Source organism: Octodon degus, unplaced genomic scaffold (assembly GCF_000260255.1).
Source record: "Octodon degus isolate 3935 unplaced genomic scaffold, OctDeg1.0 scaffold00052, whole genome shotgun sequence".
In the NCBI taxonomy this organism is placed as follows: domain Eukaryota; kingdom Metazoa; phylum Chordata; class Mammalia; order Rodentia; family Octodontidae; genus Octodon; species Octodon degus.
Genome location: NW_004524628.1, coordinates 10834517 through 10843700, shown reverse-complemented (window position 1 = coordinate 10843700; position 9184 = coordinate 10834517). Strand labels below are relative to the sequence as shown.

At 54.0% G+C, this 9184-nt stretch overlaps 2 protein-coding genes across 9 annotated transcripts in view; one reads left to right on the top strand and one right to left on the bottom strand.

Annotated features, from left to right (window-relative positions):
- The window catches only part of CUNH2orf49 (chromosome unknown C2orf49 homolog), a 13783-nt gene extending 13469 nt beyond the window's left edge, over nucleotides 1-314 (bottom strand). For both annotated transcript variants that reach the window (XR_002821477.1, XM_004633206.2), the window contains exon 1: nucleotides 168-314. Coding sequence is in view for 1 of the 2 variants with exons in the window: in XM_004633206.2 (XP_004633263.1) it covers nucleotides 168-266 (99 nt within the window). In the remaining variant the exon portion in view is untranslated. The remainder of the gene's footprint in view (nucleotides 1-167) is intronic.
- A 118-nt stretch (nucleotides 315-432) lies between these two features.
- Nucleotides 433-9184, top strand: part of Tgfbrap1 (transforming growth factor beta receptor associated protein 1) — a 45990-nt gene continuing 37238 nt past the window's right edge. For 2 of the 7 annotated variants that reach the window (XM_023717347.1, XM_023717342.1), the window contains exons 1-2: nucleotides 433-2310; nucleotides 2780-2829. The gene's annotated coding sequence lies outside the window, so the exon portion shown is untranslated. Of the gene's footprint in view, nucleotides 2311-2727; nucleotides 2830-4823; nucleotides 4882-9184 lie in introns of those variants that run through there. The other 5 variants (XM_023717343.1, XM_023717344.1, XM_023717346.1 and 2 more) reach the window with 4 other exon arrangements.

Below are 9184 nucleotides of genomic sequence, written 5' to 3'. Positions count from 1 at the left end.
GCGCCGCCGCGCCCACGGCCGTGCTCCTGCCCCGCGCGAGGCGCTGGGGACGCCTCTCCTCACACGCCCGGCGGGAGCTGCGACGACTGCGGGATGCCGCTCGTCCCCGAGGGCCGCTCGGGGCGAGCCTCCCCGGACAGGCCGCCCTCCCTCCCTCGGCGCCCAACCTGCTCCAGGGTGAGAAGAAGGAACTCCTGGGACAGCAGTTCCGGGTGCAGCAGCAGCTCTGAGTCTGTGCAGCTGCGTCCGCCCACGTCCCCCGCCATGGTCGTCGCCAGGAGACCCCGGCCAGCTACCCACAAGGCTCCGCGAAGAAAGCGTCCCGGAAGTGACGTATCTAACGGCGCAAGTGTGTGTCGTCACTCAGCTGCGCCGCGCGTCCCGCCACGCCTTCCGTGGGCGGCGCCCGCCGGCTGATGACAAATCAAAGGAAAGAGACGGACAAATGAATGGCGCGTCAAGCCTCGCGGGAAGAGGGCAGAGCGAAGTTCACCGTGCGGCCACCATAGGGCGCGTCTCCTGTGACGTCTGATGGCGGAGGCCCCAGGGACCCTCGGGCTCGCGGCCTGCGGGGAGCGCACACTGGTGACCCTAGGTGGGGCGCTGGTCACGTCGGCAGCCGGCTTGCTTTCTCTTCTGAAGTCGTCTTTTTAACCCCCGACGTGTATAACGCAAGTCCAGTACGACCAGAGACTACTTCATTAATTCCCCCTTAGCAGCGCCACTTCGTAAGCACTCAACTACCAGGTGCCTGAAATGCCGGAAGTAACCAGCTCCGGAGTGAAGTGAGGACGGCTGAGGAGCGCCGGGAGCGACAGCCGGACCACTGTTAGCTTTTCTGTCTGACCCGGCTTAGCTCATGCCTCACCGCCGCACGAGGTACATATGCTAGAGTGCTGCTCAGATGAAGAAGCTGAGGCGCAGGGAGGATAATTTGCTCAAAATCACAGAATGACGAAAAGCAAGACTAAAAGTCGAGTAACTGTCTCGATACAGTAATTGCAATAAGAGTTTTGTCACTGGACAGGGTCCGAGGAGGGCCCAAACCGAGATATAAATCTAACCTAGCTTACCTGTAGAATGTTTGCAGGTTGGCTGACACCTCTCTGGGAAAAAGAATTTTCAAGACAGGTCAGAAAGAAGCATGGTGATTTTTTTAGGAGGTTAAATGGTGAACATTGCAACCTCGTGCAGGTCCTTGGGAGAGAATGATCCTTATTTTTCTGAAGCTGGAAACATTTATGCTTTTGTAGGGGCTAGGAGCGAAATAGCCCACCTCCAGGAGGGGGCTGGCCCATATTACAGATATAAGCCCAGCTGTTTTTGTTGTTACTTTGTTTTACTTTTTAAATGGATAATTTAAGCATTCTTTCAGTTCTCTCAATCTGTTCCCATTTTATGATGAGGGTCCTGCTCCTTCCTCTCTCTCTCAGTGAGGCCAGTCCATCGACTCTCAGTGTTCCTGAGAGATTTGGATGCGCTGTGAGGAGTGTGGAAGGAAAGGAGCCTAAATTTAACCGGGCTAATTCTGATATGGATCACCTCGTGACTTGAATGGGTTAAAGAAATTGCAGTCTTAAAAATGCAATTTTTTGGTTATGATTTCTTTTCTAGGTTTTGTTTCTTCAATCCCACTCAGTTATTAGTTTAAAGAGGTTGTGGTAGGTGTAACTGTGGTCCGATTTCCAGTAATTAGTAGACTAGAAATTCTGCTGCCTCTCTTTGATTGCTCTTGGGAGAGCCACATGTCCTCAAGGCTTTGTGGATGTTGCAGATACCTTCTGAGTCTTTACCTTCTGCCTCTTTAGCATATCATGCTACTGGAAATTACTGCATTGTCTGCAAAGGTGTGAAGAATGCCAGCGATGCCAGAAGATAAACCTTGATGAATAATGGAAAATAAGTGAGATGCCAAATCAAAAAGAGAACTAAATCCAAGAGATGTTTCTATGTGTAGAAACTGAACTTCAGAGCTGGGAGGGAACTTAAAAGTTGGTCATAAAAAAATACAAACCAAACCGGAGCTAACCAGTTGCGTTTTTTCATTTTAGCATAGAGGAGGCAGATCTGAAAGAGATTCAGTGATGTACCCCAAATTGATCAGTCTTAAAAACTGATCATAGTGTCCAAGCTTGATGTGGTTTAGCTTTGTGTATTAACATCAGACATTCCATGTCCCAAAATATGACCATATGTTGTGTCTCCATCGGGAAGCTCCTTGATTTAGTGGCAAAAGCAGCTGCCCTGGGAGGATCCTGGCTTGAAAGCAGACCTCATTTCCAATTGTGTTCTACTTCACAGAGTCATTGGATAAATTAATCACTCAGCTTTAGTCTTCAGAATAGTGCTTTACTAGTACTTTCTGTGAAGACTGAATGATCGGAGAGGGGATTATGTAACAGTTGTATAGAGTGGGTGCTTGAGAACCTGCACTTGGTTCTGCACAGTATCTGTCTAGAAGGGTTTAGTAATAGGCAGCCTAGAGACCAGGAGGAAGGGCTGGCTTTAGAGTGGCCCACCTTTCGCTCACCCGGAGCAAACCCTTCTGCTCACCTTGCCCCAGCGCCCTCTGCTATAAGATGGAAATCAATGTCAGCAAGGGTGGGAGCTGAAGTTTGTCAAATGCCTCTCCTTTTGTGTTTCCTGGAAATGTGTTTGGACCTTTGGTTGTCATTAAAGGTAGCAGCAGTAGAATGGCAGTGTAAGAGGCAAATTAATAGTTTGAAGGCATGGTTACAAGTCTTTGTGTACTCTTTTTCCCTGGGTTTTTCTGGACCAGTCACATAACCTGAGGCCTCAGACTTCATTGGAGGAAATGTTTTGTGGCAGGTAAGAGCTGTCCTTTTTTCTCACCACTACAAGTATTTCTTTGTCTAAAGCTACTGATGCTATTCTATGTACCTCTGAAGCAAGAACCTCAGGATAGAAGGAATTGTTATTTGAGGTTAAAACAAAACAATCAAGATTCAGAGTCTGGCTGTCTCTCGCCTCCAAAGGAGGGAGGAACAGTAATGTTCTGCCTTGCTGGCTGGAGTGGAGCCTTGGAGGGTTTGCAGTGTCGTAACTGTGTCTTTCTCCGAGCTCCTGATCTAGGAAGTCAATGAGGAGACCCTGGTCCTTGCATTTTAAAAAGTTCTGGGTGACACTTGAAGTTGACCCACGTAGCAGAGCTACCTCATCAATTTCAGCCATGTCTCACGGCCAGGACGTCACACACAGCCAGAAACCAGAAACCAAAATCCAAACACCAGAGTAGATAAAGAACATCAGGGGATTCCTGTGGATCAGGGCTCCTGGGACTGAGGCTCATCCCTGAGGGATGAAAGGGACTCCTGTCAACAGAATTGTCACTGCAAGGAATGGGACCTTACTGCACATCTGAGTTGGTAGGCAGGTTTATTCCTGCATGGTATTGTCTGCCATAGTTGTAAAGGAATCAGAGGGTGCTCTCCATTCTAAGCTAAATATGATCAGAATTTACTCTTCACTCAAAGATGGAGAGGTTTAGACCAGGCATGGTAGTGCACACTTGTAACCCCAGCACTTGGGAGGATCACTGTAAGTTCAAGACCAGCCTGGGCTCCAAGGTGAGCTCAAGGCCAGCCTGAACTGCATAGTGAGACCCTGTCTCAAAAAGACAAAAAAAAGGATGCAGAGAGTTCACTCCCTAATATTGTTTGCTTGGTGGCCATGCTTGAGAAAAATAGAGCTAAGGGGAACCAGCCAACATTGCAGGTCCTGGTGTCACCTCACTGGGGAAGAGTTCCTTAGGGCAGGCTCCCTGCATTTCCCTGGAGTTGCCCACTGGTTCCCTAGTAGGCATGTACTTATAGGTGCTCAGGAGTGAGCATGTCATGAACGAAGGCCTTTGTGTGCCATCCTTTCATTGGTAGTGTTGTGTAAGATACCGTGTTGAAAATAATTACTGTTGGCTAAAGTATACCTGAGCTTAAAATGCTCCAGCGCGCTCTTAGGTGTGTTTTACATTACCACTCTCCATTGAAGTCTGTGAGGTGTGGTGTGCAGGACCCTGTGTTGGGTGCGGGCTTTGGTGTGCTGTGTTGGATCCTAAAATGAAAAAGTGGAAATGTGGATTCTCGGCCCAGTGGCCCTGGGTGAGTTGGTGACAAGTCACACACTCTGGGGATCTGGTTGCAAACCTGAGCTGGCTTTGCCTGGTGCCTGCTTGGGAGTGTGACAGTGCTTCCTTGAGGTCCTCTGAAGCCTATCTCCACTGAAGAAGGTAGGGGACAGGCAGCACAAAGAGGAACTTGGCGGCTCCTTGGCCCTGTTTTTGCAATTGAAGAGGGCATTGTGGAGTTGATGTCCACTCGAGGCTGGGGTCATCAGTGTTAGGGGAACGAGGTCTTGGTGAAGCACAGGGGCTGAGGGAAAGCGAGGGCACAGTCAGTAGGGCAGGTGGGCACAGAAACTGGGGCTTGGCCCACTGGCCTCCTGCACCTGCAGTCCTGGGGGCGCTTCTCACACTCCCATCCTGAAAATCAGACCTTGGCCAGGCCCTGAGGTGCGCTCAGACTCTGGAATCTTGGTTTCTTGTGGACAGACCTGGAGCAGGAACAGCCTGCGCGGAATACACACAAACGGGGGTGACGCCCGCAGAAGCCCCGCTGCTGGTGTCCGCTCGGTGCGGCCGCTCCGGACCTCCCCATCCCCATTCCGCGTGGCCTAGAGGAGCGCGGGCCCAACCTTGTCAGCGCGGTCCGCCCTACCCTGCCGGGGACTGGCGAGCGCCGCCCTCGCGGGGCCGGACCAGCACGTGACGGGAAGCGGCGGCGGCGAGAGCCGGGCCGAGCCGAGCGGGAACCCGGCCGGACCGGGCCAGGCCACGGCGGCCAGTCGAGGGTGCAGTGCGCGCGGCAGGTGCGGGCTGAGGCGGGGCGCGCGGCGGGGCCCAGGCTGGGGCGGCGGGGACTAGCGCCCGAGCACAGCCCGCTCGGCCTCTGCTGTGTCCGCCGAGGTGCGCGCACCACTGGCTTCCCAGGCGGGCGCGGGGTTGCAGAGCCGAGCTTCGGGTGCCCTCGGCCCGGATGGTGCCCTGCGCCGCGGGCCAGGCCGGGCAGGGGCGAGGAGGGAGGAGCGAGAGCCCGGCGGATTGTCCCCAGCTTCAGGTCAGGGCGAGCGGAGGGGCAGGTGGAGGGCACTGCGCTCCCGCTGAGCAGCATGGCTGTGCCTTGCGAGATTCGGTGCCCAGGGCTCTGCACCTGCTGTTGACCTGCTCGTTAGGGGATCCCCAGGACGCGCTATGCGCTGCCCGGATGCTGGAAGTGGGGTTCACTAAGTGCTTCCTCCTGCGGAGAGGCAGCGCTGGCTGCTGCGGCCCGAGAGGGGTTGATTCCAAGGAGGTGCTCGGCCCGCACCGCACCCAAAGGCGGAGGCTGGCAGCGGTGGGCGGGCAAGACATGGCCAGTGACGCCAGGAAGGTGTGCGCGGAGCACCGGGCTGAAGGAAGCTGGCTTTCCCGGCTGGTGTACCGTGCAGCAGCAGGGAGGACCCGCCTCTCGCTCGGGCGGGCCGCAGAGCTGCTCACGGCAGAGGTCGCACACGCCCCGGCTGGCTGCTTTCCTCTCTTTTCGTTTGGTTTCTGGCTGCCTCGCACACCAGTGGTTGTCTCTGAGGCTTCTCTGGTGTGTAGGGAAGAGCAGTGGGGCAGCCGAAAGGGCCCCTGGTCACCCTGGTCTTTTCCAGGCCCTGCCTCACCAGTGGAATAGGAGCGCTGACCCCGGTCTTGGTGCCTGCAGGGCTTGGGTTCAAATCCCAGCTGTGCCCCAGGGCACATGGCTCGGGGTTCTGAGTTTCCTCCATTAGCGACTGATTGCAGAAGGTAGGTGGTTCCTGGCACTTAGCAGGGGCACCATGAATTGTTAATAACTGTGGGTGCGGCTGTAGGACGTGTCCCTCCCCTACTCCTAGGACCTGTGACAGCTTCTCTGGAGGTGGACCTTTGGGGTCTCCCCGCACTGCAAGGCCCGTGTTTTCAGCGCCACAGTCAGAGGCCTGGGTCCTCAGGCTCCTTCCTGCCCCTCCTCTCACCTTTCGAGCAGCCTGCTCACCCCCTTGCGGGCAGAGCACGGGCTGGGAATGGGTGCAGCCTGGCCTGGGCCCCCAGAAGCAGATCTCTGAGGGGCTCCTCTTCAGTTAGCCACTCCAGATGAGACGTTGTAAAATGCAAGGCGCTTGCTTTTTGAAGAATGCCTATTTTCTAGGCCTGATTTCCAGCCGGCATCCTGTTAGGAGAAAAAGGAAGTTATTTTAGCTTATTCTGCATGTTAGTATTAAAAAATTAAGATCCTTTAAGCAAGCTCGAGGAAACTTTATTTAATGGGTGAAGCGTCTTGGTCTTGGTCAGGATCCAGCCTCATTAGAAGTACATTACAGTGATCGCTGGTGGCAGCCAGGTGTTTGGACTGAGCTCGCGTCTCGACTCCTTGGTGGCAAACCTTGGCCCATTTTTCCATATTAAAAAATAAATACTAAGTGAATGTTGAAGTAACAGCTTAAATTGGGGCTGTCCCAAAGGACGTTGAGTTCTCAATCTCAGTCTGCACGGTGGTTTGGGAAATCTTCTGGGTGAGGTGAGGGCAGTCTTTTCTCTACCCTCAAGTGGCTGCTGTTGGGTGAATCAGACTCGAGAGAGAGTGTGTTGGGGGGTCCCACCTGGCGTCTCACGGTGCTCTTTGCAGCTGTCTGGATGTTCAGTGTAGAAGACAGGCTAGGAGGTGATGCCTAAGAGACCCCTTCCCCTCTCTGCTCCTCTTCCACCATCCCTCTTACCCGAAAGCTAACTGACTCTGGTTTTCACTGCTGATGTTTCTCTACATATGCCTGTGTAAACACACACACAGTATGCATGTGTGGAAGCCCGCGCGTGGAAGCATGGTGTGTGGCGCACATTGCACATGTGTGTGCATTTGTGTGCAGGAGGTCCTTTTTGCCCGTGGGCACTGGTTCCAGGAGCCCTGCAGATGCCCAGATCCTTGGATGCGCAAGGCCTGCACACGTGGTCGCGCAGCGTTTGTGCCGAGCCCACCATGCCCTCCTGTGTGTTCTCAGTCATCTCTAGATGTTTACGGTACCTGACACAGTGGAAGTGGTAGCCAGTAGCTGTTAGATTGTGTTCTTTGGAGCAGCAACAGTAAGTGTGTGTGTTTAGTGCAGATACAATGTCCGTCCAGTATTTGGGGTCTGTGGCTGGCTGAGTCCATAGGTGTGGGGTGGACGGGTAAGGAGGAAAGGCTGCAGAGGTTTGCGCTGCATTTAAGTGACTTTGCTGGGTATTGCCTGGGAAAAGAGGTATTGCTGGCGACTGCTACACAGAAGCACACCTGAGATGGGCACGGAGGTAGCAAGTTAAGCAGCAGACCCGACCTTTTCCTTCTTTATAGGTGGTCTTTTTGAGACAGAGTCTCATTATGCAGCTCAGGCTGGCCTCCAACTCACAGCAGTCCTCCTGCCTCAGCCTCCCAAATGCTGGGGTTACAGGCGTGTGCCACCGCACCTGCCAGACCTGATCTATCTTGTCCTTCTTGCCCGCCTGCCTCCCTCCCTTTCTTCACCTTCCAGGTCCTTGAACCAAGTCCGCTGTACTGTAACTGACCTTTAGGTGTTTTTATCAGGCATAGTAGTAAAGAACTGCTTGAATTTTGAAAAAGAGGCAAAGTTGTCCTTTGTAGAAGCCCAAACCTACGTTGAGGCCCAGCACTTGGCAGGGGTGACTCCTTGGACAGCTGGCGGTGGGAACCTGAGGACGGTGTTGAGCTGGCCGGGGTCCGGGTAGCACCTGTGCACAGCAGGCGTGCAGCGCCCTCTCTGCGGCACACAAGTCGGTGTATGAGTTTTTTCTTTCTTCTTTTTTAGACACAGGGTCTCTCTATCCAGTTCGGACTTGTAGTGACCCTCCCGCCTCAGCCTCCCGAGCGCTGGGATTACAGGCGCTCGCCCCCACAGAGTTGTCTTTTCTAAAGCAAAACCTTAGCATTCAGGTTTCATCGCGGTGTTGGCACTTTGCAGTCAGTGGGTGGGCTTGGTTCTGGGCTCTGAAAGGCTCCCCGCTGCTGAGTTGGCACGAGGTCATCACGCGTAGGAAGCGAGCGGCACTTCTGTGTCTGCATGTCCCTGAGGTGGTGGAGTAGGACTCTTCTGGATCACCTGGTAGACAGCAGAGAGTTTTTCCCCCTAGGAAGCCAGCCAGCCCCCACTTGATGAAAGTGTCCTGCCTTCTTGTCACGGAGGAAGTGCCTGCGTGTGTATGACCGCTGTGACTGCAGAGTGCTCCCTCCGAGAGCTTGGGAGCAGCCCGGTGGGTTCCAGCTGGTCAGTCTTATACCCTAAGACGAGGAGTTGGCCCATAAAGCCACCAAATGCACATTTAGGCGTGAGTTGCTATTTTACAGTGCCGCTGTGGCCTTAGTGGGCGCAGCACAGGCTGGGGCTCTGGCTGGGCAGTGGAGCGCCCGTGCAAGAGGCCCTGGGCTTGACCTCCATCCAGCATGTGGGCGGATGTTAAGTGTGCTCTTGCCATGAACTGTGAAAGTGCCCAGGAGTCTGCAGTCCTTCACAGCAGCTGGAGGACTTGGCGGTGGTCTTGGTTGAGTGTCGCTGCACAGTTCACGGGCTCCCCTTAGCATCTTATTTTGCTAAGGTGTCACAAGGATACTCTCAGGTTGATTTCCTTATAGCTTTGGTTTTTAAAGCTAAGATGTGATATCTTGTTTCATCAAAGATTGTCTATCTATAGGTTCGGGTACCTATCACCTCTAACATGGCTTACCTGGGTTAATTCGGAGACTCCTTAAAGAAACGTTTTTGTACTGTAAAAAGAAATGTCCATCTGGGCCTGGTGGTGCTTGCCTGTAATCCCAGCTACTTGGGAAGGTGAGGCAGGAGGAGCTTCAGTTTGAGACTTTGCGCCCCCCCCCCGCCCCTCTTCCCCCTCCTCTGCTGTAGCTCCGCAGCTGCCCAGCACTTGTTGCGCACGACCTCGCCAGCAAGGAAGACGCAACACACAGCTCTTCCTTCAGCGGCTTATTCAGGCCCCTTACTGCAAGCTTCTTCTTCTTCAATCCCCCAGCCCTTGGCTAATATATACTCCCGAGCCCAATCCCAGTGCGCCACGTGGGGATCGCCCATGGGTCCAGCCTATGCGGAAGCGAATCATGACTGCAGC